Source organism: Diceros bicornis, chromosome 16 (assembly GCF_020826845.1).
Source record: "Diceros bicornis minor isolate mBicDic1 chromosome 16, mDicBic1.mat.cur, whole genome shotgun sequence".
Lineage (NCBI taxonomy): Eukaryota > Metazoa > Chordata > Mammalia > Perissodactyla > Rhinocerotidae > Diceros > Diceros bicornis.
Window position 1 is genome coordinate 7,269,619 of NC_080755.1, and position 25,819 is coordinate 7,295,437.

The 25,819-nt window shown below is 36.0% G+C and overlaps 1 protein-coding gene across 6 annotated transcripts in view; it reads left to right on the forward strand.

Moving 5' to 3' along the window:
• ANKRD12 (ankyrin repeat domain 12) overlaps window positions 1-25,819 on the forward strand; it is a 124,679-nt gene that overhangs the window by 55,771 nt on the left and 43,089 nt on the right. For 4 of the 6 annotated variants that reach the window (XM_058556702.1, XM_058556705.1, XM_058556703.1 and 1 more), the window contains 4 exons: window positions 1,015-1,161; window positions 4,669-4,869; window positions 7,374-7,516; window positions 19,351-19,498. In XM_058556702.1, coding sequence (XP_058412685.1) covers window positions 1,015-1,161; window positions 4,669-4,869; window positions 7,374-7,516; window positions 19,351-19,498 — 639 coding nt within the window. Of the gene's footprint in view, window positions 1-1,014; window positions 1,162-4,668; window positions 4,870-7,373; window positions 7,517-11,806; window positions 11,913-19,350; window positions 19,499-25,819 lie in introns of those variants that run through there. The other 2 variants (XM_058556707.1, XM_058556708.1) reach the window with 2 other exon arrangements.

The following is a 25,819-nucleotide window of genomic DNA, read 5'->3' on the forward strand; positions in this document are numbered from 1 at the left end:
ATTTATTTTTTAATTTTACTTATTTATTTATTTTTGTAGCCAATCTTTGCAGGGCCCCTCAAACCTGGATCAGTAAATCCCAGAAATTTGAATAGAATTTCCCAAGAGATAGAAGCCTAGACAGTTAAGAGGCAGACTCTCTGTGTTAGCTCCCACAGGGCCACATGAATTAACTCCCAGAGAAAGAAAGAACCTGTATGTCTTTGACCTATGGAATCCAGTACCATCTGAATTTGCTGGAGAATGCTGCCTGCATTATCAAAGGATTTATTTCCCAAATAGCTAAATCTGAGAGATGATTTTATGGTGGAACAAATCTCTTTGAAAAGTCCTTAGATATTTTTGTATTTTTGCAGGATCTCTCTTAAAGCCCACCCCCACACCCCCACACATTCAATCTTTAATTTGGTCGTTTTTAGCTTTGAGTAATATCATTCCATGGTCGGCTATCCTATGACTGGAATAAAGTGATTTGTTGCTTTTTTTCCCAGTAATTACTCTGTGCATTGAGACTTGTCTTAAATACTTATCTGCTTAGAAGATTGTACAAATCATTAGTGGAATTAGGGAAGTAATTTCAAGGAACATAGCTATAGCATATAGAAGGAACATAGGCTTAACAGTAATTAAGAAGAATAAAATTATAATGAATGAATGAAAGAGAAGTTTCAAAGATGTAATACTAAGGAATGTTTGAAATGTTATTGAAGAAGTTAAATCTTAATAGAAGAAATCAGTAAAATGCAAATTTTACTAGGAATAAGTTTCCAAATGTTATTAATTTTCTGAAAACAAGAATTAAGAATATATATTTTTTTAGCCTTCAGGAAGAAAATTGCTTATATAATATAATAAAAGTCTAGTGCTCTTTTGTCTGCCCATTGCTAGTTCATATATGATACATGTTTCTCATATACAGATGTATAGCATCTATTTTTTTTTTAAGTTGTATTATGTTTGCTTTTGGGTGCTTACATTTGTTTCAGATTCTTACATATTTATTAATAATTCCAGAGAAAGAAGGTCCAGAAAAGAAGAAAACAAAAAAGGAAGCTGGAAATAAGAAGTCCACACCAGTTAGCATTCTTTTTGGTTATCCACTCTCGGAGCGAAAGCAGATGGCTCTTCTTATGCAAATGACAGCAAGAGATAACAGTCCAGGTGACACTTACCACCATTGAGTTCATGTGTATTCTTAGTTTTTCTCAGACTCTATCTAGCCTTGTCTTAACAATTATTTTTAACTACTTTAAATTTTATCCTTTCTTGGATTTAATCAAAATTTCTTATAAGTTCGTGATTTTACATTTATTTGCATGACAATTGTTTATTGTCTGTATCCTCCACTAGATGAGAAACTGTACAAGAACAGGGATCTTTGCACTTAGTGGACATTCAGTAAATATTTGTCAACTAAAATGAGTAATTTAGAAATGAGTCAGTCAACTTGAGGAATCTGTTGCAGAACTGTGTGTTTTTACCTTACTGAAGAATTTTTTACCCCAGTTTCTGTAAAGCTGCTTCTAGGTTTTTAATTTATTTTTCAGTTCACTAGGACCCTGCTGATGAATGTGTAATCTTATCATGTTATTACTTTTAGAAGCAAGAGTGTAATCCATGTTATATTGTTTAAGGTCTACTAAATTATTTTAAAGGAAAAATCTGTAGTACACTATGTAAATTTATTTCATATTTCATTTCACACTTCCAGTTAAGGTGTCGTGCTACATGTATGTGTGTGTGTGTGTTTGTTCATGTACTGTGCCCTCCAAAAATAATTGAAGGTGACTTACTAGCCAAAACAAACCTGCTAATTATTAAAATGAGCTAAAAAGGTAGGTAAAATCCAGACAGCTGGACTGAGGTAGTTATTACTATTGAGCATTGAATTTAGCTATGCATTCTGGCAGCTAACAACAGAAAAGAAAAATTTTAAGTTGTGTAGTTCTCACTGACTGATACAAGAAAGTAAATCACTGTTGTCTAGAGAAAAAAATTTCTTTTGGCTCAGAATTCAAGGCATCATTATATAAGACTTTGGGTAACATAACAGACCCTGTTGAATGCAATGAAAAGGACACAATTTTTCTAGTGAACTTTTCCTGTATTGGCTGTTTTTTTAACAGCTGGAACACGGTAAAATACTTCGAGTTTCTGTGTATCATAGTTTCCATCAAAGCATGAGTGTATCTAATATTTGTTACTAATAAAGACATGTTAGGGCTTTCTGCTTTTTAAGTAGAACATGTTGTTTTGGTTATTCTCCCACCTTTCTGCCCCCAACTTGGGAAAGACTGTGGCCAAATTAAAGATATTTTACAGCATTAAAACTTAAAATGTTTCTGTAAGACGTTGACTTTGAGTCAGATAGTTAGATGGGAAGACTTCTGTTTTTTAAGACTGATTTTTTTATACCATGAACCTCTATCCTTAGAATGAGTTAAAGAATTAATACAATAAGGCAAAAAGTTAAGGTCTTGCCTCATCTCCAATGACCTCCCCCCTTGAGAGGCAACCACTAACAGTTTCTTATCTTCTAGAAATTTCCTAGGCATAAACAGTGCAAATATATATCTTTTATAGTAGTTTGTTATTTTAAATATAAGTAAGATTATACTATAATGCTGTTCTGCAGTTGGTTCTTTTCATTTAAGAGTACATCTTAGTTAACTTTATTAATATATATAGAACTAAAGTGGAGATATCAAGCTGTTTGCAGGAAATAGATATGCTTGGAGTTTAGGGTTCATTGTTTCATCTATTACATAATTAATTTTCCATGATTTTGTTAAGTTTACCCTAATTGCTCTTATGGATAGTACTACTTTTATTTTGTGTTTGTGAATGTTATTTCAGTATTGCTAACAAAATTTTGTATGAATTAATTTCTTGCAAGTTGTGTGAATTAAAAAATGTCTCTTGTTTTTAAGTTCAACAGCAAATTTTCTTAATAAATAGTTTGACTATAAAGATTATAATAAAATTCATTTATTCATTCAACAAATATTGCATGAGTACCACTATATACCAAAAAGTCTCATGAGCAGTGGAGACATAGTGGATAAGATAGACAAGGTTCTTGCTCTTATGGAATGTACATTATAGAAATACATAGATAGGAAACTGTTACTGACACAATGTACTTTAAAATCCAGAAGATATAAACCTTAAACTTTTTTCTTATTGAAGAAAGGATGATATTACTTTAGCACTCTCATCATGTCAGTTTGCAAGAAAATTATTATATGATGCTAGAAAATTATTTTCCATAGACTTGTCTTCTCTTAGAGCAGTTATTTCTTTTAAATGGATGTAAATTTAAATTTAAGGCATTCTTGGGCTGGCCCCATGGCTTAGCGGTTGAGTGCCCGCGCTCCACTGCTGGTGGCCCGGGTTCAGATCCCGGGCGCACACCGATGCACCGCTTCTCCGACCATGCTGAGGCCGAGTCCCATATACAGCAACTAGAAGGATGTGGAACTATGACATACAACTATCTACTGGGGCTTTGGGGGAAAAATAAATAAATAAAGTTTAAAAAAAAAAAAAAAGAATCAGTTTAAAAAAAAAAAAATTTAAGGCATTCTTTTTTTTTTTAGGAAGATTGGCTCTGAGCTAGCGTCTGTTACCAGTCTTCCTCCTTTTTGCCTTTTTTCTCCCCAAAGCCCCAGTAGATAGTTGTATGTCATAGTTGTACATCCTTATAGTTGCTCCATGTGGGACGCTGCCTCAGCATGGCTTGATGAGCGATGTGTAGTTCCACGCCCAGGATCCGAACCGGTGAACCCCAGGCCGCCAGAGCAGAGCGCACGAACTTAACCGCTATGCCACGGGGCTGGCCCCCTAAATTTAAATGTAAATGGATGTAAATTAATTATGAACACTGTTCATAATGTCTTGAATCCTTAACTTATAAAGAAACTAGTTTTTTGTTTTGTTTTGTTTTCCCCAATAGTTCTGAAATGGGGAGGAGAGGGCTTTGGGCATCATCTAGTTTAACTTTCTTGTTTTTAATAAACTGGAACAGAAATCAGAAGATGGGAGTCAAAGCAAAGCACATTTTTTCTCTTTTATCAGCCTACTTTTTAAAGGCCTTTTTCCAGACTGTCCTTATTTCTTATAGATCTTAAGCTTCATTTTCATGCTAAAATCATCCTTGACCTTAATTTGCACTTAATATTTGAACAGATTTGAAACACTTTGAGTCAGAGGTGTGAACTTGAGCCTTCAGTGTCTTTTCATCTAGGTCTTAAAATAATAGCATAACATGCCATGAAAAATTTTTTTTTTTGCGGTTTATCAAATTATTCATTGAGCAAACACTTTTAGGGTGCATACTTGATACTTTATCATCATTTTAAGCCAGTTATGTAAATTGCCAGAATAAAACATTTTTTCCTAAATTGGCTCATGCAATATTAGATAACCCTAAAGGAAGTAGGAACTCTAACTCTGTGTGTCGGGTCAAGTTATTAATGTATCATCCAAGTCAAGTTTCAGATTGTTAGGGTGAGAAGATATTCTCCCTGTTCCAGGGAGAATTAGCACATTACCTATAAAAACGAATGAATTAAAAATTCATCTTTATGAATGGAACAAAATTCATTTTGTTTAAATGAACACACAAAATATTTAGCCCAGAACTTTTAACTTTCTTGTTTCTTATAGATTCCACACCAAATCATCCATCACAGACAACACCAGCCCAAAAGAAAACTCCTAGTTCCTCATCTCGACAAAAAGATAAAGTTAATAAAAGAAATGAACGTGGTGAAACTCCTTTACACATGGCAGCTATTCGAGGAGATGTGAAACAAGTCAAAGAATTAATAAGTTTAGGGGCAAATGTGAATGTGAAAGATTTTGCAGGTAAGACTGGTAATTAAAGACTAATACTCAGGAACTAAAATTTAAAATTTATCATCTAAACAGATTCTGGTTACCATTTAACGTACATTCTTTATTCCTCTTGCTGAAATGAAAGAGTTCTAAAAGTGTATTTTATCACAAAACTGTTTTGGAATGTGTACCTAAAACCCTGATCTCTGCTATAATTTCATGTCAATAATTACTCAAATTTTTAAATATTAAACTTATATTTTAGCTGACATTTTACCATATAATTCTTTATCCAATTTAGGTTCTATTCTAGGTGAGTTAGTGTTACATAATGTTTTCAAAGTAGTTAATTCGTTAATAAGTCTTTCAAGAACACTTATTAGTTTGAACATGAGGAGTATAAGAAAGTAGTGGTGTTATTTCATTTTAATTACTCAAATACCTTGCCAATACATTCTTACTGTAGAGAATTCACAGTAGAAGTGTGCAGGGCACAACATAGAAATCCCTTGAGTTGCACATACTACGGTACCCCTCCTCCTTCCCCACAGAACTGTCGTTAATAATTTGGAGGTTATCTTTTTTGTTCATTTTCATTATCATGTATATATAAAGTGAACATTTATTTATATATAGGCTTTTTTAAAAAATCAAATCAATCCATCTATGTCTATCAGTCTTATAGTTCTGCAGTCTGCCTTTTACTTAATGTCTTACAAGGTATTTTTGTTAGTACATATAGGTAATTCTACTGTATTCGTTTCATCAGCTGCATTATACTGTATAATATAGATTCTATGGACAGTACTTTAGTGAACACTCTTATAAAAAATATCTTTGTGTATAGTTATGGAAGGATTTCAGTATTTCAGTAGAAAGGACACTGCTAAATCAAAGGGGATGCATATTTAAAATTTTTAAATTTAAAATACAGGCAAATGACCCTCCAAAAAATCTTTTATCATTTTATGCTACCATCAAGAGTATGTGAAAGAGCCCTTTTCCTCACTTTTCCACTAAAACCGGATATTATCAATTTAATTATTAACAATCTGAAAAATGAAGAAAAATCTTATTTTAATTTGGATTTTCTTAGTCAATTGTGACAGTGAATATTTCTTCTTGTGGATATTATAAGTTTGTATGTATTCTGTGAATTACCAGATCCACTCCTTTGCCCATTTTTCTTGTGGTTTGGTAGTATTATTAATATGTAAGAGCCCTTCCTTTAGATTTTAATTTTCTCTATCAAATATGTGAAGATTTTCACTGTCTGTGGCTATGTTTGGATTTTTATTACAGTTTTTTTTATTGTACTAAAGTTTTAAGTTTTTTTTGTAATCATAACAGTTAATCTTTTCATTTGGGTTCTTTGGTATTTTATTTAAGAAGGCCTTTTTTGACCCCGTATCATACAACTATACCCCTCATTTTCTCATTTCCAAATTTTGTGTTTGTTTTGCTTTTACATGTAGCCCTGTTAGAATACACCTGGAATTTATTTCTCTATCTGGTATGAATAGAGAAAAAGGCAATATACCGGGGTCTGCTTTAAAGAATGAGACTTAAAATGCACAGCTTCCATTCTAGAGGAAAACTTGATATTAGATATCAGAAACCAAAAAAATTTACTTTTCCCTTGATCTAACAACACCCCGTCTAAGGATTTATCTTAAATAGTTCATCATGGATGTGCATGAAGATTTAGTTGTAAGGATATTTGTTGCAGCATTGTTTCCAATATTTAAAAATTAGAAATAATCTAAATGCCCAGTAATAGGAGCTTATTTAAATAAATTGTGGTATATTCAATCAGTGCAATACTATGTTATAGAAAAGTGTAATGTCAATGGGGAGTTATTTTCACTGTGGTAAGTAGAAGAAGCAGGTTAAAAAACCTTCCCAGTTTTGTTTTAAAATTATAAATATGAGAGGGAGGGAAGCTAGTAGGATTTATGCTAGATTCTTTAAGTTATTATATGTGAGTGGTGGAATTATGGGTAATGCTTCTTTTCTGCTTTGTATTTTTGTTTTCTAATTTTTCTTTCATGAACATGTAACTTTTTTGTTACAAAAGTAACTAAAATAAATTTATTTCAGTTAAAATAAGTATCAAGTCGAGAAAAGATTGTAGCAACTTAACAGATGAAAGCCCTTAAAACATAGGAGTTTTTGTTTACTAAAAGACCCTAACAAGCTTATTAACATTCGCCTCCTTTTTCTATTCTTTTTCCGTAGTTCAGATGATTATTATAAATTATAGCAAGTTTCTATTTATTGGATAAGCTTAAATGTTTAATACTTTGTCAATTAATTTAACCTTAATGGAAATAATAATTACTGTGAATGAACCTTTTGTAAAATTGGTAATGTTCTTAGGTATTTATTGCTAGTAGTTTGTTAGTCACTCCTTTTTCCTTCCTTACTTATGTGCATTTAGAATCAGTATGTCATAATGTGGTTATGTATATAAAAAGCATATATATTGAATTAGTATAAGTGAACCATATGTTAAATTAATATTCTAACTTTAGGTTGGACACCACTGCATGAAGCTTGCAATGTTGGATATTATGATGTTGCTAAGATACTTATAGCAGCTGGAGCAGATGTTAACACACAAGGATTAGATGATGACACTCCACTGCATGATTCTGCTAGTAGTGGGCACAGAGATGTAAGTATGATAGAAAAGTCAATAATATCTGTTTTCAAAATATAAATTCAACCCAGAATAATTTAGTTCACTTGTTAGTCATATGATCTCATGTTATATTTCACTCATTGCCTGAATTAGCTCATCTATATTTTATTTTCCCTTTTTTCTCCCTTCTAACTATCATAGCCAGATTTAGCATTATCTTTTCATAAAATCTATTCAATTTGATAATTACTTAAACAGCTTGGCAAAATTTTTATTTCAAGGCCATTCTTACTGTCCCATAACTAGATGTAGTGGTTAAAGCAGATTTGACTTACAGTAAAAATTTTTAGTGTCACACTGCCTATCTTTTTTTTTTAAGACTTGTTAGTATTTAATGATCCCTCTATACATAACATGTACTCCTACATTTTAGCTGACATTATTTAATATATTCAGATGGCTTACGTGTATAATAATAAAAACGTGGTGTTGTAATCAAGCATGATTATATATGCTTACAGACTAATGACATCTGTAAATATCATGTTTAATTTGTTTTGATGTAATAATATGAACCACGCTGGGTTTTAAATTCCATTAACATTTTCAATTTCTGGCATGTTGATATCAACAGTCAAAGACTGCTAAGACAGTCTTTGTATAATGAAGCTCATGTTTTAAGTGTGTTCAGTGCTTAATTCTGTTGCTGTAACCTGCTACAGCCAGAGCAAATCAGCCTGGACGCTATTAGCAATGGTTCTAAAGCAGGATTTTGTTTTTCAAATAAATAGATTTTCTCTTTTACTTGTTACTTTTATCAAAGAATACTTGCACATAATTTAGAAAGTTGAAAAGTACTACTCAGCTTATAAAGATAACTAACTGTAGGCTCCCTCCCATCCCTCTCCACTTTCTAGTACCTTTAGCCAAAAGCAAATTGTGTGTTTCTTTGAGTAGTTACCTCTGTATTTCTAACAAGATGCAAGCTATTTTGCTTTTTAATTTTTAGTTATTATTTATTGACATCCTGCAAAGGATTTTATTAAATATTGCTGCTTGGAGACTCACAGAGTGTACCGTCATTGTTTTTTCTTTTTTGGATTTTTGCTTAGTACCTGGGTTTAATACATTGCCTTGTTCTGCTTTTTGTTATTTAGTGTTCTAGACATCTGTTTTTGTTCTTCTTTACTCTCTCTATCTCTAAAATGCCTCTAGATAAGATCAAACACATTGATCAGTTTACTGTTTTTTTGTTTTGGGTGAGGAAGATTAGCCCTGAGTTAACATCTGTGCCCATCTTCCTCTATTTTATATGGGACGCTTGCCACACCATGGCTTGATAAGCAGTGCCTAGGTCCACGCCCGGGATCCGAACCCACGAACTCCGGGCCACCAAAGCAGAGAACATGAACTTAACCACTGTGCTGCTGGGCCAGCCCCCTCAGTTTACTATTTTTGGGAAATCCCTCTGGGATTTCTCATATCCTTATATACGAAATAGCTTGTATCCTGCTCTAATTGGGACTAATTGCTCTCTAGATCTGTAGCATCGATGCTGTCCTGGGGTATTCTTTACCATTAATCCCAGTGAGATTCTCATAGTGTTTGCATGAGATTTTTTTTCCGGGTGCCCATCTTAACTCTCTGAGGATATTAATTAAATGGTTCTACTTCGTGCGTGGTCAGGAATTTCCCCAAGATCCTTCGTGTTATTGCTCTGTTTTGGTGTATTTTTCAAGTTAGAGATCTTCTGCTAACTTCTGTTCACTCACGTTTGAATGAAGCTCTAAAAAGCCTGATTTGGGGCCAGCCCAGTGGCATAGTGGTTAAGTTCATGAGCTCCACTTCGGCGGCCCAGGGTTCGCACGTTTGGATCCCGGGCGCAGACCTACGCACCGCTTATCAAGTCATGCTATGGCAGGCGTCCCACATATAGAATAGAGGAAGATGGGCACAAATGTTAGCCCAGGGCCGATCTTCCTCAACAAAAAGAGAGGAGGATTGGTAGCAGATGTTAGCTTAGGGCTAGTCTTCCTCACCAAAAAAAATAAAAAATAGAAAAAAAGAAAACCTGAGTGACGAGATGTGTGGTGTATGGAGCTTATTGATTAGTGAGCTTCTCTGTAGTATGTCTGGAGGACAGATGGCTGTTTTGTTAGAAGTCTCCTGAATGTCAGTATTTGTAGGTCCTTCCCTTGCGACAGATTGTTTCTCCAGAAAGAAATACTCTACTTTCCAGTCTGGGTGACATGAGTGTTTTCCAGCGTTCTAGAAGCCAAGCAGAGGAAGAGTTTTTGTGTAGCAGTGGTGAGGGGAGACTATGAACTCATTCTATCTTACAGAAATTTTTATTTAATCCTCCTGACTCTGGAGAACCGTAAAACTGTTCTCCACTGTGCTGATATCTAAACCCAGAAATTTACTCTTATTTGAGAATAAACCTCTCTTCTTCAGGGGTGGAGAAGGTGCATTCAGCTGGCTGTGAGGGCTTGAGAAGAGAATCATAGTCATTATAATTATTATTTCCCTAGTATCTCTCAGAGGCCTGTGAAAGTTTGAATAATTGCATGACCACCATATGCCAGGACTGTTAATACTCCATCTCATGGCCAACCAGCATGTAATTATAGCTCAAAAATCCTTTCTTAGAGTTTGCTTCCAGGACCACTCTTCGGCAGCATCTGCTGTAGGTTGGGTGCCCTGAGATTCTGAGACAGAAATTTGCAGGTGATTGTAAGCATAGGAGGAGGAAAGATGTTATTTCAGGAGCAACACCTGTAAGGATGTGACAGCAGCAGGACAGGACAAAGGGAGAAGCTGAACTGTGATGTAGCTGTAACAAAGGCCTCAGGGCCTTTCTCACAGGGAGTTCTTGATACTGAGATGCCCTTCTAGGATATTCTGATTTGGGGCTAGGTCTTTGTGCCCCAATGTGGACCAGTTGTTAGATGCAAGCTGCTGACAGCAAGGAGGCATAACCCTTAAGTAATGCTGCTCCCTTTGGCTGTGGCACTTCCTGATGAGGAACTCAGCTATAAGTTGTTAGCAAGCAATACTCTGAGTAGTTGGGGAAATAAGTATCTTGGTCCAGAAAAGAGAATCTGAGCAACGCGCAATATCCGCTATACACTTGAGCTAGAAGCTTCTGCACCGCACTGTTCCTTTTGATCCGTTTGCAGGTACCTCTCAGCTCCAATCCACAGTATAGGCTTGGCTCGTGGAAACACACTCCATTTCCCCAACACTAGTGAACATACAGCCAGCCCTGGTGGTCTAGTGATTAAGATTTGGCACTCAGACTGCCATGGCCCATGTTCGTTTCCCAGTCAGAGAACCACACCACCTGTCTGTCAGTTGTCATACGGTGGCAGCTGCGTGTTGCTGGTACGCCGCCAGTGTTTCAAATACCAGCAGGGTCACTCGTGGTGGACAGGTTTCAGTGGAACTTCCAGACTAGACAGACAAGGAAGAAGGACCTGGAACCCACTTCAAAAAAAATTGGCCATGAAAACCCTGTGAATAGCAGTGGAGCATTGTCTGATATAGTGCTGGAAGGTGAGAAGACGGCACAAAAAGACCGGGCAGGGTTCCACTCTGCTGTACACAGGGTTGCTAGGAGTCAGATTTGACTCCATGGCACTAACTTGCAAATCTGTTTCCATGACCACCCTCCCTCCTTGCTTTGATATCAGTAGCAAATCCAGTCAGGCTTTTACTCTCAGGTTTCTCTAGGCAAGAGTCAAAACACTGGCCTGTGTGAACCTGCAAACTCCAGACACTCAGGTAAAACTTTATTTTCATGGTGACCTCAAGCCCAAGAGCCCCTCATTTGGTGTAAGGGTAGGAAATTCCCGTAAAAATTTTCCTTATACATTGTTTTCCTATTGAATAGACCAGTGATAGTGATAGAAGACAAGAAGAGGATTTGTATATCTTTTAGCAAGTCTGGCAGTGTACACAGCATTTCTTTTTAAATTGGATGAACACTCAGACTTCACTACCATCACATTTGATATGTTGTTATACTCTAAGTTGCATGAAATCAGCAATTTCTTCTGCTTGAAACTCTGCCCAAAATAGCATTTTCTTTGAGGAGTATTTGAACAATCTGCATGGAAGTGGACACAGCTCTTCTTTTACATCTTTGTTGCAAATGAAGATGTAGTTGCTTATTGATCTAAACAACATTTGGAATTACTGAAATTTTTCATATTAAAAGACCTAGTGATGGAGCATCACATGAATTATTTTATTTACCTGAGGTTTTTTTTTACCTTTGTATTTTCAGGTAGTTGGATTTGTCTGTCTTCTTTGAGTCAGTAGGCTTCAGTGCATATTTCCCAAAGTCAAATAACTTAATATGAAAAATGGCAATTAGATTCTACAGTAAGAAGAATATTCACATTCACATGATAATATGATGACTGGGGTATGAAGCCAAATATTAATAACTTGTCCTTCATGATCATTTATTTGTGAGTTACATTATATTAACTTCTCACAGCAATATTTGTGTGTTTTCACTATGGGACTAGAAATGTTCTAAATGCTTTATATGTATGTATTCTTTTAATCATCACAATAAGGGAACAACCTTCTGGTGTCTGTTGTTAAAACTGTATGGCCTATTATATTCTAATACCCTCAACTTCTCCCAGAGCGTGGAGAAGCAATAACACAAGAGGTCCCACTCTTCCAAGACACTCCTAAGTTTATTCAACGTCTGAGTCCAAATTAAGGGATTAAAAGGGATAAATCTCAGTGTCGTTTTAGGACAAAAAAGATTCATTATTCTGGAAGAGTTGTTATTCAGTACACCATCTCCACTCTCTAGTAAATAAGATAGGACGTGCTTTGTAATGTCCTAGAGCAGATTTTGATATTATCTCATACCTTTGTGCTGGAAGATCCCTCTTGTTTTTCTCTCTTTAGCAGCAAACATTCTCTGCCTTATTTTCTTTTTTGACACACAATAGAAAATTTTAGTGTCATGCTGCCTATCTTTTAAAGGGCAGTTTACTTGGAGTAAAAAAATGGAATTTAGAGTGAAAACAGATGTGAATTCAGTTCTGGCCTAGCCAATTTGCCAACTGTATGATCTTGAACACATTACTTTTCTCCTCCGAACCTCCGTTTTCTCACCTTTAAATTAAATAATATCTATCTAAAGGGGATATTTTGAAGGAAAACAGGACACTGTGCGTGTAAACATACCTTGAAATCTAAAATGGTATAGAAATTATCAGAGGTAAAAGATTAAAAGGCTACATTTATATTGCTGTTTTCAAATATACTCTAATATTTTAGAAACTAAAATTTGGAAACTAAAAATGCTATTTTTCTCGTTTATGTTTTTCTGTAAGGTATTTTTTGTGATTCTCAAAGAACTTGTAATTTTGAAGAAAAATATAGCCTATAAATGTTATTTTTTCTAAACTGGTCCTTGCTTACCATTGTACCGGTCTTTTCTGCTCCTTTGGCAATTTTACATACCTTTATGATAGCATTTACTGCATTATCTTTTACTGATGTACTTGTCTGTTTCCTGCACTGCACTGTGAGCACTATGCATACAGGCTTTTTGTATAGTTTTGTGTTAGTGACCCCTGGAACCACTTGCCACAGAAGAAGCACTCAATAAGTTCTGCATGGATGCATGTGCAGGTGCATGGATGGAAGGATGAATAGATAACTGACTGAGGCTAGGCAGAATGCCAAAGACTTAATCCATAAGGCCTGACAAATATAGGGTACATTTCTCTTTCCACTGAATTTATCAGAAACTGATTTTTTTTTTCCTGCCTGTGATATTTTAACTATGGTTCTTTTGGCCGTTTTTCTTTTTTTTTTTTTTTTAAGCATTATTGAGAGTTTATCAAAAATACTTTTCCTTTAAATGTGATAAATAAAGATTTCCTGATTTCTAAACATAATGTTAAAGAATGATGCCTTGTGAGTAAGACATGTTTCTATGAATACAAGTTTCTAAGTATGCACATAACTGCAAAATATTTCTAGAAGCTGACCTTTGAGTTCATATACTTCTAGGGACTCAAACACTATTTCTAGAGGGAGACTGGCATGCTATTTTCAAAAGACCTTTGCTTTTCCTCCTACCAACATGCCTAGGATAGTAGGAGTCACAATTCAGAGCTATTGAGAGCTTTTTTCTCCTTGTTCTTTTACTTGTGCCTGAGGAGGAGGAGAAGAGAAATGAGAGCCACCAAAAACTCGCATTTGTATATATCTGTATCATATATTATGAATCACTACCAAAGACTTGGATTTCTTTCACTCAGTAATGTTCATGACAATTTCAGTCATCCATAAAACATTTCTAAGGTGGGAGAAGCAGAAAGATAGCAGTTCTGTAGCCTGTTTTAAATTACGTAGAGTAAGAGAGGATTAACATGGCATACTAAGAACCTGGTCTTTAGCATACCTTTTGCAAGTGTATAATACTTCATGATACACAGATTTTTATAATACCCTTGTCTGTAGTTCTGTTTTAGATACCTATCTTTATTTTTTTGTCAAATCATTTTCACCTACTTCTGATTTGTTGCCTGCTATGTTTTAAGCAACTTTGTTACTTTAAATCCTTTTTACAATAAATAATTATTTGAATATGAGGATGATCTGTAAAGTATTGATTATTTAGGTTATAGTTTTTCTAACATGTTTGAATGAACCAACTGTCCCTAACTCATCATAGGCATATAATAAATATTTATTATTTCCTGATGGGTATAAAAGCTTTCAGCAGTATCAAGATCCTTTATTCTGTTTTCTCATTGTAGAGTTCTAGCCTAAGGAAATAAGCCTAAAAATGGAAAATGTTTTTCAGCTTACAAAGATGTTCACTACAGTATTATTTATAATAACTAAAAGGTTTTTTACTTCAGTTACCTTCTCAAACCCCTGAAATGACAAAGGAGTTTTGTTTTGTTTTGTTTTTGTGTGAGGAAGATCAGCGCTGAGCTAACATCCATCCCCATCTTCCTCCACTTTATGTGGGACGCCACCACAGCATGGCCTGACAAGTGGTGCATCGGTGCGCGCCCAGAATCCAAACCCGGGCCACCAGCAGCAGAGCGTGTGCACTTAACCGCTCTGCCACCAGGCCGGCCCCAACAAGGGAGATTTTAAAGGACATAGACCCACAGGACAAAGAACAGAAGAAACAAGAAAACCAACATTTTGGGATGTGAAAATTAGAGGAATGAGTGGTTACTGACCAAGAGTGGGGTTTGGAAACTTTTTCTGGAAAGAGCCCAATTATAAATATTTTAGGCTTTACAGGCCATATGCTTTCTCCACCACCCCCTCCTCCCTCTTTCCTTCTCTTCTCTCCTCCTCCTTGGTGCTTCTTCTCCTTTACCAGTCCTTTTTAAAGTATTTTAAAAGAATGTAAAAACTATTCTTAGTTGGCATGCCACATTTGGCCTACAGACCAAATTTGCCAATTTCCTGTTTTAGAAAATGCAAGAAAATTGAAACTGAAGCCATTTCAACACAGAATCCCAGAAAAACGAAAGCTCAGGAATTGATGGCGCTGGGTACTTATGGAAGTGCCTGTTAAGATACAACTGAAAACAAGAGGATTGGATCAGAGTCTTTTTGACCTTCATATCCCCTTCCTGACCCAACATAGCCAGATGATTGCACCTCTCTCAGCCTGACAGATGATTGGAGGCTTATTTCCTGACAAGTGTAAACCATATGTTCTGGACTGACTGACTGCAAGACTAGTTGAGAGTAAAGATTAAGTGTAAGTTAATTAAAACATACTGAACATTAAGACTCCAGCCTCCTTTCAGGAACCAGAATGCTGACAGTAAGGCTTATAGTCCATGAGTTGAAAGATTTCTCCATGGGAAATTGAACTAGCAAGGGCAGGGTGGGTCTGATGAAATGGCCCTGTCATATCACACTAGCATGATGTCCATCTGTCAACAGTCCTACCCATGCCTACAAAACTTTCAGGAAGTCTTTTAGTGTCTTACTCTTAATGTGGATAGCCAATGATTGATCACCTGACGTTTGAGAAAAGTCTCTAATATGGAAAGCACAGACCAAAACAAGTAAATAGAAAAGTAGGAACTTGGAAAACACAATAATGCCAGGAGGAACTTCCAAAAACAAACCCCACTAACTTCCCCAAAGAGAGAAGAGCTTATTATAGCCATGAAACAAGAACTGGATGCACTAAACAGAGAAGAGTCAGTGAATTAAAAAAAAAAACAAACTCTTGGAAATTAATAACATGGTAGCAGAAATGAAAAATGGAGTGGTGAGGGTTAAAGATAAAGTCGAGGAAATCTCCCAGACATTAGGACACAAAAAGGCAAAGATGGAGGAGGGGAAATTAGAAAAAAGAAGATTAATTCAGGAGATGCACTATGTTAACAAGGGTTCTTAGAACAGTGAAAACAGAAAAGAACATTATCAAATAAATAAAACTAGAAATTTTCCCAGAACTGAAGGAACATGGGTCTTCAGATTGAAAAGACAGTTGAATGCTCAGATCAATGCATGTAAAAAGGCCAAGACCAAGATACATTATCCTGAAATTTCAGAACAATAGAGACAAAGAAGGTCCTCAGGCTTTCAGAGACAAAAGCAGGTCTCATAAAAAGGCAGAAAATCAGAATGGCATCAGACTTTTCAGTAACACTAGAAGCTGGAAGATAATGGAGTGATGCCTTCAAAATTGGAGAGAAAATCATTCTATATCCAGACTAAGTATTAATCAAGTGAAGATAAGATAAAGGTATTTTCTGACATGTAAAAATTTCAAAATATTTACTCTTTCTCAAGAATCTCCTGGAGTTGGTAATTCAACAAAATGAGGGGGTAAACCAAGAAAGAAGATAGAATCTAAATAATCCAACACAAAATTGAGAGAAGAATTCTATTTCTGGGATGATAGGATAAAGGGAGATGCCAAGATGACAACTGGGAAGCAAATCTAGAGAGCAACCAGTCCATTTTAAAGCAAGTTAGAGGGTCTGGAGAAAGGAGTTTCTAATTAAAGAAAAAGATAGTATATTAAATTGAAGAGATCTATACTTTTAGCAGATTAGGGCTTGAATTAAAGATGAGTATGTAGAAAACTGAGCTAAAGAAAAGTCAAAATAATTAACTCCTTGGGGGGAGAAATTGTGTAAGAATGGAAAGTTAGTCGTAGTGTACTACTTGGCTCAACATGATATTAATCATAATAATGTACACAAAAAATAATAAAACTATATTGAAAAGTTAGGAGGAAGGCAAGTGTATGTGTTTGGGAGGAGAGTTGGTGAAAGACAGCTAAATCCACGTCGTCCATTGTAAGATGGTAGACAGTACCTAAAACTGAAAAATACAGAAGCAGAAGCTAAGTATGTTACTTGGAAATAGGTATCAGAGACGATTGTTCCTCAGCAGCAGCCTTGAAAAGCTAGTTGATCTTTTAAAATCATAAGCATATATAATTTGATAAAAATTAGTAAACAAAATGGAAAATAAAATATTAACAGTTGGGATCACGAGTAATTCGTTTTCTTCATACATTCATTTACGTTTCAGATTTTCTCCGTCGATAGTTTCTTCTTTCATAATGTAGAAAACATTTTTCATTATTTAATTCACTATGAATCTTCATTATTTATAAATACTTTCATTTGTTATAAATTCCTAATTTACAGAATCTTGTTTACAAAGACATGATATATTTTCTAAGTACCAGAAGACGTCATAGTTATGTGTTGGGAAAACAAAGATGAATAAAGACTCGATCCCGCATGAAGTTTATGGTCTAGAATAAGGGGAAAAGTGTGTTAATAAATTATAGTATAGATTTACATATGATAGAACATACTAATGTCAATGGAAATGGAGGCTCAAAACAAGAAGAGATGGTAAAGAAGCAGAATTAATAACACTTGGCCACCTATATGATGTAGAGTATGAGTGAAAAACAAGAGTCAGTGATGACTCCCAGGTTTCTGGCTTCAATGACTGGGCATATTTTGGTGCCAGTCACTGAAAATGGAAATAGATAAAAGATAAGGGTGCAAGTTTAATGAACTCATTTTGGGACTTATTGGTTTCAGCTATTGTATTGAAATACAGATATGTTCAGTGAGCATTTGGATGTATGGGTTTGGAGGTCAAGAAAGAGAGCAAGAAAATGGGAATGAATCATGGATTGCATAGTTGTCATCACATTCACATAGTCGTGTGATTGTCGTCTCCAAAGAGATGATTTATATAGACCAGAGCATGAGACAGTGATTCAAGGACAGAATCCGAGGGAAACAGTCATTGGCTTAGATCTTTACAGATCTTAGAAGACCCATTTCATAGGACTGATCGTAATTGTAGGTAGAAGAGTGAAGGCCTCATAAAAAAGTCAAGGCTGCGGGGCCGGCCCGGTGGCGCAAGCGGTTAAGTGCGCGCGCTCCGCTGCGGCGGCCCGGCTTTCGCTGGTTCGGATCCCGGGCCCGCACCGACGCACTGCTTGGTAAGCCATGCTGTGGCGGTGTCCCATATAAAGTGGAGGAGGATGGGCACAGATGTTAGCCCAGGGCCGTCTGCCTCAGCAAAAAAAGAGGAAGATTGGCGGATGTTAGCTCAGGGCTGATCTCCTCACAAAAAAAAAAAAAAAAAAAAGTCAAGGCTGCAAGGGTTAAACATCTTTTCAGGAGCTTGACTGTAAAGGAAAGAAGAGAAATTTAGCCAGAGGAGGAGAATATAGGTTTGAACAGTTTTTTGTTTTATCTGTATTTCATGTCTTTTCTTTGTTGCCATTAGTGGTAGTGGTAGTAGTAGTAGTAGTTTGAGGAAGATTGACACTGTGCTAACATCTGTTGCCAATCTTCCTCTTCTTCTTCTTTTTTCTCGCCAAAGCCCCAGTACATAGTTGTGTATCATAGTTGTAGAGTTGTAGCTCTTCTATGTGGGACACCACCTCAGTATGGCTTGATGAGCAGTGCGTAGGTCCGTACTCAGGATCCGAACCGGTGAACCCTGGGCCGCCGAAGCAGAACTCAACTGCTACTCCACTGGGTTGGCCCCTGCTATTACTTTTTTAAGGTGAAAGAGACATGAACTGGATTGGCTTCTAGAAAGGAGCCAATCAAAAAGAGGTTAAAAATGTAGAAAGGAAGAGGGTAAGAAGCAACAAACAAAAGAAATGAAATGACGACTAACCAGACAGATCCTGATTTTGTGGGGCCCCAAGCTTACATAATTTGGTGGGGGAAGAGAGGGTTTCTTTAAGAAAAATTTCAATGTAATGAATACAAAATTAGATATAGGTCCTTGTAAGGGGACCGTGAAACTGAGGGGCCTTGAAATTTAAGCTTTGTTAGTTCTAAGTAAATCTGTATCAGAGATAGTTAAACTTCCTGGGAGATGGGGAAAAGAATAAGATTAAGAGCACTGGTAGTGATATTAGCCCTAAACAGAAGGGAAATACTTTTTTTTGAGACTTCCTCTAGAAAATACATTCCAAGAGGCTAGGGAGATTGTTATTCTTGTTCATTAATTTATCTGCAGAACTTAGAGCAGTGCATGTTAATAGGTACTCAATAAATATTTGTTGAATGATGAAACAGGAAGAAAAATGATGAAATTTAGTGCTAAAATAGCCCAGCTTAAATTTTGAGGAGGAAATTTCTTTGTGGTAGATAAGATCATTAGATGGCGAGGGATGGCAATGAAGATGGAACTTGAAAAGAGTAATCAAGGTTTAGAATATTTATTGTGAGGAGTGGAGAGGCAAAGTAGATGAGGTAGAAGGATATGAGTGTTAGCAAGAGAATAGTTGAAATGATACAGTCTGTGGAGGGACTAAATCTTCCTATTGTTTAATGTTGCAGATAGTGAAACTGTTACTTCGTCATGGTGGAAATCCATTTCAAGCTAATAAACACGGGGAGCGTCCAGTGGATGTAGCAGAGACAGAGGAGCTGGAATTGCTGCTAAAAAGAGAGGTGCCTTTATCTGATGATGATGAAAGTTACACAGGTTCGTTGCAGATAACCTACATTCAATTCTTTCTTGGACATGATATTTAGTAGAACATTTTACTTCTGCTTTATAATATATAAATGTTTGAGTACCTTAGAATAATGCTAGCCAGCTGTTAATAATGGTGAATTTAGTAACCTAGGTATTTGCTACACATTCTCTGTATAAATGGAGTGATAATGCCGTTGCCCTGTTTCCATGATTTTTTCCCCACAAATTGCTGATATTACATTCAAGCCTGCTGCAGAACCGCTCCCTATTAATACCTATCACTGCTGCAACTCTGACTTCTTTTCATTCTTTTATAAATTAGAGAGCTACTAACCAAACTCGACCTGTCTTTTCCTGGCATTAATGAATCATCTTTGCATTTTTACTTTTGTGATTTAGGTGGTTGAACACTGGTCGTTGTTGCAAGGTATGGGCACAGTTTTACAAACACGATTTCAAAAAGGAAGGATCCAAGAGAATATTTCGGAAAACCTTTGGCATGCTCAGAGTTTAAAAAAAAAATAAACAATTAAAAATATAACAGAAGAAAACTTGTTTATAGAAGAAAGTCTTTTGTGTACAGATTGGAAGCGTTCACCACGTTTCAGGCAAAAATCAGTGAAAAAGAATTTAATGTCTCATAACTAGCCATATCCTCACAAAATCTTAAAGAATTTGTATAAGCAATTAGGTAATACTACTTTTATATTATTGTATGTAAGGAAATAAAAACCAAACCATGCTTATTTAATCTCAGCCATTGCCAGAAGGCAATAGAACAACATCCATAGTTTTGAGGCAGAAAGGTCTACCTTTTACTTTTTTTTTTTTTTAATTGAGGTATAATTGATATAACATTGTGTTAGTTTCAGGTGTACAACATGATTTGATATTTGTATTCATTGTGAAATGATCACTGCAATAAGTCTAGTTAACATTTGTCACCATACATAGTTACAAAAACTTTTTTTTCTTCTTTTTCATTGTAATGAGGACTTTCAAGATCTACTCTCTTAGCAACTTGCAAATATGCAATACAGTATTATTAACTACGGTCATCATGCTGTACATTACATCCCCATGACTTATTTATTTTATGACTGGAAGTTTGTACCTTTTGACCCCCTTCACCCATTTTGCCTGCCCCCTAACCCCTGCCTCTGACAACCACCAGTCTGTTCTCTGTATCTATGAGCTTGGTTTTTGTTTTTGTTTTTAGATTGTACATAGCAATGACATCATATGGTTTTTCTTTCTCTGTCTGACTAATTTCACTTAGCATATCAAGTTCCATCCATGTTGTCACAAATGGCAAGATTTCATTCTTTTTATAGCTGGATAGCATTCCACTGTGTATGTCTGTGTGTATGTGTATACATATATACTCACATATGCATACATATACACATATACACACACACCGCATTTTCTTTATCCGTTCATCTATCAGTGGAGATTTAGGTTGTTTCTGTATTTTGGCTATTGTAAATAATGCTGCAGTGAGCATGGGAGTGCATATATCTTTTTAAATTAGTGTTTTCGTTTTCTTTGGATACATACCCAGAAATGGAATTGCTGGTAGTTCTATTTTTAATTTTTTGAGCAACCTTCATGCTGTTTTCCATAGTGGCTGCACCAATTTACATTCCCACCACAGTGCACAAGGATTCCCTTTTCTCTACATCCTCGCCAACACTTATTATTTGTTGTCTTTTTGATAATAGCCATTCTGACAGGTGTGAAGTGATAGCTCATTTTGGTTTTGATTTGCTCATTTTGGTGTTGATTTGCATTTTCCTGATGATCAGTGATGTTGAGCATCTTTTCATGTACATTTTGGCCATCTGTATGTCTTTGGAAAAATGTCTATTCAGATCCTCTACCCATTTTTTACTCAGATTGTTTGTCTGCTATTGAGTTGTATGAGTTCTTTATATATTATGGGTATTACCCCTTACCAGATATGATTTGCAAATATTTTCTTTCATTGAGTAGGTTGCCTTTTCATTTTGTTGATGTTTTCTTTTGCTGTGCAGAAGTTAAAATACCAATGTTTATTATTATGAAAATGTTCAAACATACAGCAAAGTTCAAGGAATTCTAGAGTGAGCACCCTGTACTCACCAACTACATTTTATAGTTGTTAATTTTTGCTGTATTTCCTTTATTATATTATCACATATCTATCCATCTACCCATCAATCCATTGTGTTTTTTGATGCATTTCAAAATAAGCTGCAGATATCTCTAAGTACTTCAGCATGCATTTCATTAACTAGAGTTCAGTTTTTGTGTATGATTTTTTTTTAGGTAGTATTTACATTTGTGAAATTAATAATTCTTTATTTAATAAAACATTGTTTGAGTTTAAGAAATGCGTACATCTGTATAATCCAACCTTATCAAGAAACAGAATATCTCTGTCACTCCAGAAAGTTCCTTATGCCCCTTCCTAGTCAATCTCCACCCTTACCTGATAATTTACACCCTTGATGGTAAAGATGATTTGGCAAGAATCACTAATGGCTGATAAATCTAGGGGGAATTTTTTGATGAAGATCAAGATATTTACATGGCCTTTTCACATTATAATAGAGGAGGGAAAAAACCCAATGATTATGTGGTAGAGAAATCTAGCAGCGCCTGAATTGTGTGATCAAAATTAACATCATCAAAGGACGGACATGTGCACATCATGTGCCTCCAGATGTGATACTGTGAGAAGGATGTAGCATCACTTTTATAGCATTCTGGCTAAGAATGCATAATCATGAGGAATGTTCTATTTTTTTTTTTTTTCTTTTTGAAAGCCAATGCCATGAAAGATTAAGAAATGGCCGGCCCCATGGCTTAGCAGTTAAGTGCAAGCGCTCCGCTACTGGCGGCCCGGGTTCGGATCCCGGGCGCGCAGTGACGCACCGCTTGTGCAGCCATGCTGAGGCAGCGTCCCATATACAGCAACTAGAAGAATGTGCAACTGTGACATACAACTATCTACTGGGGCTTTGGGGAGAGAAAGGAGGATTGGCAATAGATGTTAGCTCAGGGCTGGTCTTCCTCAGCAAAACGAGGAGGATTTGTATGGATGTTAGCTCAGGGCCGATCTTTCTCACAAAAAAAAAAAAAAGAAATGTCAGTATCGTGAAAAACCAATAAAGGCGGTAGAAATGTTCCAGACTATCTAAAGAGATATTAATTAAAGGCAATACCTGCTCCTAGACTGGATCCTGTTCTGGAGGGGAAAAATGATTATAAAGGACATTATTAGATCACTTAATAAGGAATATGAACAGTAGATCAGTGTTGTATCAATGTAAATTTATGAAGTTGATGACTGTACTGTGGTAACGAGAATATCCTTATGTCTTAGGAAATGTTTATTTCTTAGGAAATACTGAAGTATATAGTGGTAAAGGGCCATGATGTATGTAATTTACTTTCATATAGTTCAGGAAAAAAAAATGTATTTATACACACATATATATGTAGAGAGAGCAAATTATAAAGCAAGAGAGTAAAACATTAACAATAGGCAAATCGGGGTAAAGGATATATAGTGTTTAATATTTATTTTCCTAACTTCTTGTGAGTTTGAAATTATTTCCAAATAAAACTTAAAATATATACAAATACATAAAACTTCCTTGTTTTGTTCATTGAAAAAGACCTAAAAGCAACGACTAAGACAGTAGCAATAATCAGTCATAGTGCCCAGATTATAATCTTGAAATATTTTCTACTCAAAGAAAACCAAGACTTCTTGGACAAAATGGATGATTCTAAGTCTCGGGCAGGAAATACATAAGATAAGCTTGGAACACCTTGTCATTGCAGATTTCAAGGAAGCTGTCAAAGACTAAAATAAGGTCTTGTCAAAAAGCCTTAGGAGGCAGCTTGGAGCAGTTTCCCACTGGCCAAAGATGGGATAGTTTGAGCTTCAATAAGAGTATTAATTGCAAAGATTTGAAACCCATCAAATATGTTTAAATCCGTGAGTCCATAATGATAAATTTTTAAATTAATTCATCATCATCATCAGAGAACCAATTTATTATCTTAGATTAGGCAAAAAAGAAAAAAATCAATCATTTATCTTGCCTTTCTTATATGAACTCCATCATTGTGTAACCTCATTATTGGTAAGGAGAAATATTTTCTTATAAGATGAATCCAGCTCAAAGAATGAAAAAAACTTGGACATTTTGCAACTCCCAATTAGTTAATGTATCTAAGCATTGAGTATCAACAGTTGCTAACATTAAATAAAAAAAGAGCAAGAAAGAAAACATTGCATGCCCCCGATGAAAGAATACCCTACACTACCACTGCTCAGGATCCAGCTGCCATTTGCAGGAAATCCCAAAGTCAGAGGAACGCAGTGAACTGCAACCAAGAAAAATCCAGACTGTGGGAAACCCAAACAGGTTTGGTTCTTCAGCAGATAAATTGCATGGAAATGAAGAAGAAGAACCTGTAGAAAAAAATAAAAATGACTTAAAAGGCATATCAAACTTTAAAAAATGAGCAAGACTAAAAAATTAAGCATATAGTTATTGGTGATTTATACTTCTCTGGGGGAATTTTGTACAAAACTTAGTTAAGATAAATGGCACAAGAAAGATCTAGGGTATTGATTTTTTTTTAATACTAAGAAATTCTGAAGATGATGTGTTGGGGGGAAAGCTTGACACTTTGGACCAGCAATGGTGATTTTGAAAATGGAAATGATCAGGGCTTCCTCTTAACTGTCACCCATCCAAAAGTGGGACTAATTATAGGAAGAGGAGATGAGGAGGTGAATAAAGAGAGAAAAATAGAATGTTAAAGAGTTGACAGCGGTATTTGGTGCTAGTAATGTTAATGAATGGAGCTAAAACTATAGACAAAGTTGTAAAGGTGGCAGCTTTCCTTTTAGTATCTATTTCCACCTCATGTAAACTCCTTAAGAATTTGGTACATAGATGTTGCTCAATTAATATTTGTTGAATTGGTGGGGAGGGGTTACTGGTCCTTAGGGATTATGCCAGAATTCTCCAACCCCCACAAATCCAAGGAATAGCTGAACCTGTGGGCCAAGTTCTTCCATTACTGAGACTGGGAAAGTTTGAGAAGACCTAGAGTCAAACAACAGGGAGACTTCCTCCTGGTGCTTCAGGTGCTAACTGGCAGTCACAGAAGTGAAGGCCACTTTACGTTCCACCACTCACAGGAGAGCTGCCTCTTGGACTACTCCAGCATTGGGTTGCATGAGCTAACGAAGAAAGACAACCCTCCAAGTTTGCCTAGAAACCCAAGAGAACAATTATTTTGAACAAATAGAATGTTAACCCAGCTAAAGGAAACAACTGGAGGAAACAACTTCAACAACAACAAAAATGAGCACTTAAGAAAATTGAAGTACAGTGCAAAAAGACTTTTTAGAACTAATGAGAAACATGATTATACAACTAGGTAACTCAACAGATAAATTAAAGTGGGGAATGATCACTGTTGGAACTTGAATTATTAGACTGGAAAATCAAGTAAAAGAAATCCTCACAAAACAGCAAAAATACAGAAAGAGAGAATCCTGAAAGAAAACATAGAAGACTTAGGGAACAGATGCAGGAGACCTAACATATCAAACATATGAATAATGTTTATGGGAGTTTAAGAGGGAAAAAAAGAAACAGGTGGAGGAGAGTCCATAACTATACAAAAGAAATTATTTTCCTGAGCTGAAGAAGACCTGAGTGTATCAGTTAGAAAGGTCAGCGAGCTCCATGTGGATCAATGAGAAAAGACACACACACACACACGCACACGCACACGCACACACCAAATTCTTTAGTTCATAGTGTCGCATTGGCGTTGGACGTCTAGAGAGACTACTGAGAGAAAAGGCCTGCAACATAAGAATCTTGTACGTGGGGACGGTCCCGTGGTGCAAGCAGTTAAGTGCGCGTGCTCTGCTGCGGAGGCCCGGGGTTCGCTGGTTTGGGTCCTGGGCGTGCACCGACGCACCACTTGTCAAGCCATGCTGTGGTGGCATCCCATATAAAGAGGAAGATGGACAGGAATGTTAGCCCAGGGCCAGTCTTCCTCAGCAGAAAGAGGAGGATTGGCAGATGTTAGGTCAGGGCCGATCTTCCTCACAAAAAAAAAAAAGAAAAAGAATCGTGTACCTGACCAAGGTATTAGCCTGCTGTCAGGGTAAAATAAAGATAACTACAGATATTTAAGGATTTAAAAAGTATATTAAGGGGCCGGCTCCGTGGCGTAGTGATTAAGTGTGCTCGCTCCACTGCTAGCGGCCTGAGTTTGGATCCTGGGCATGCACTGATGCAC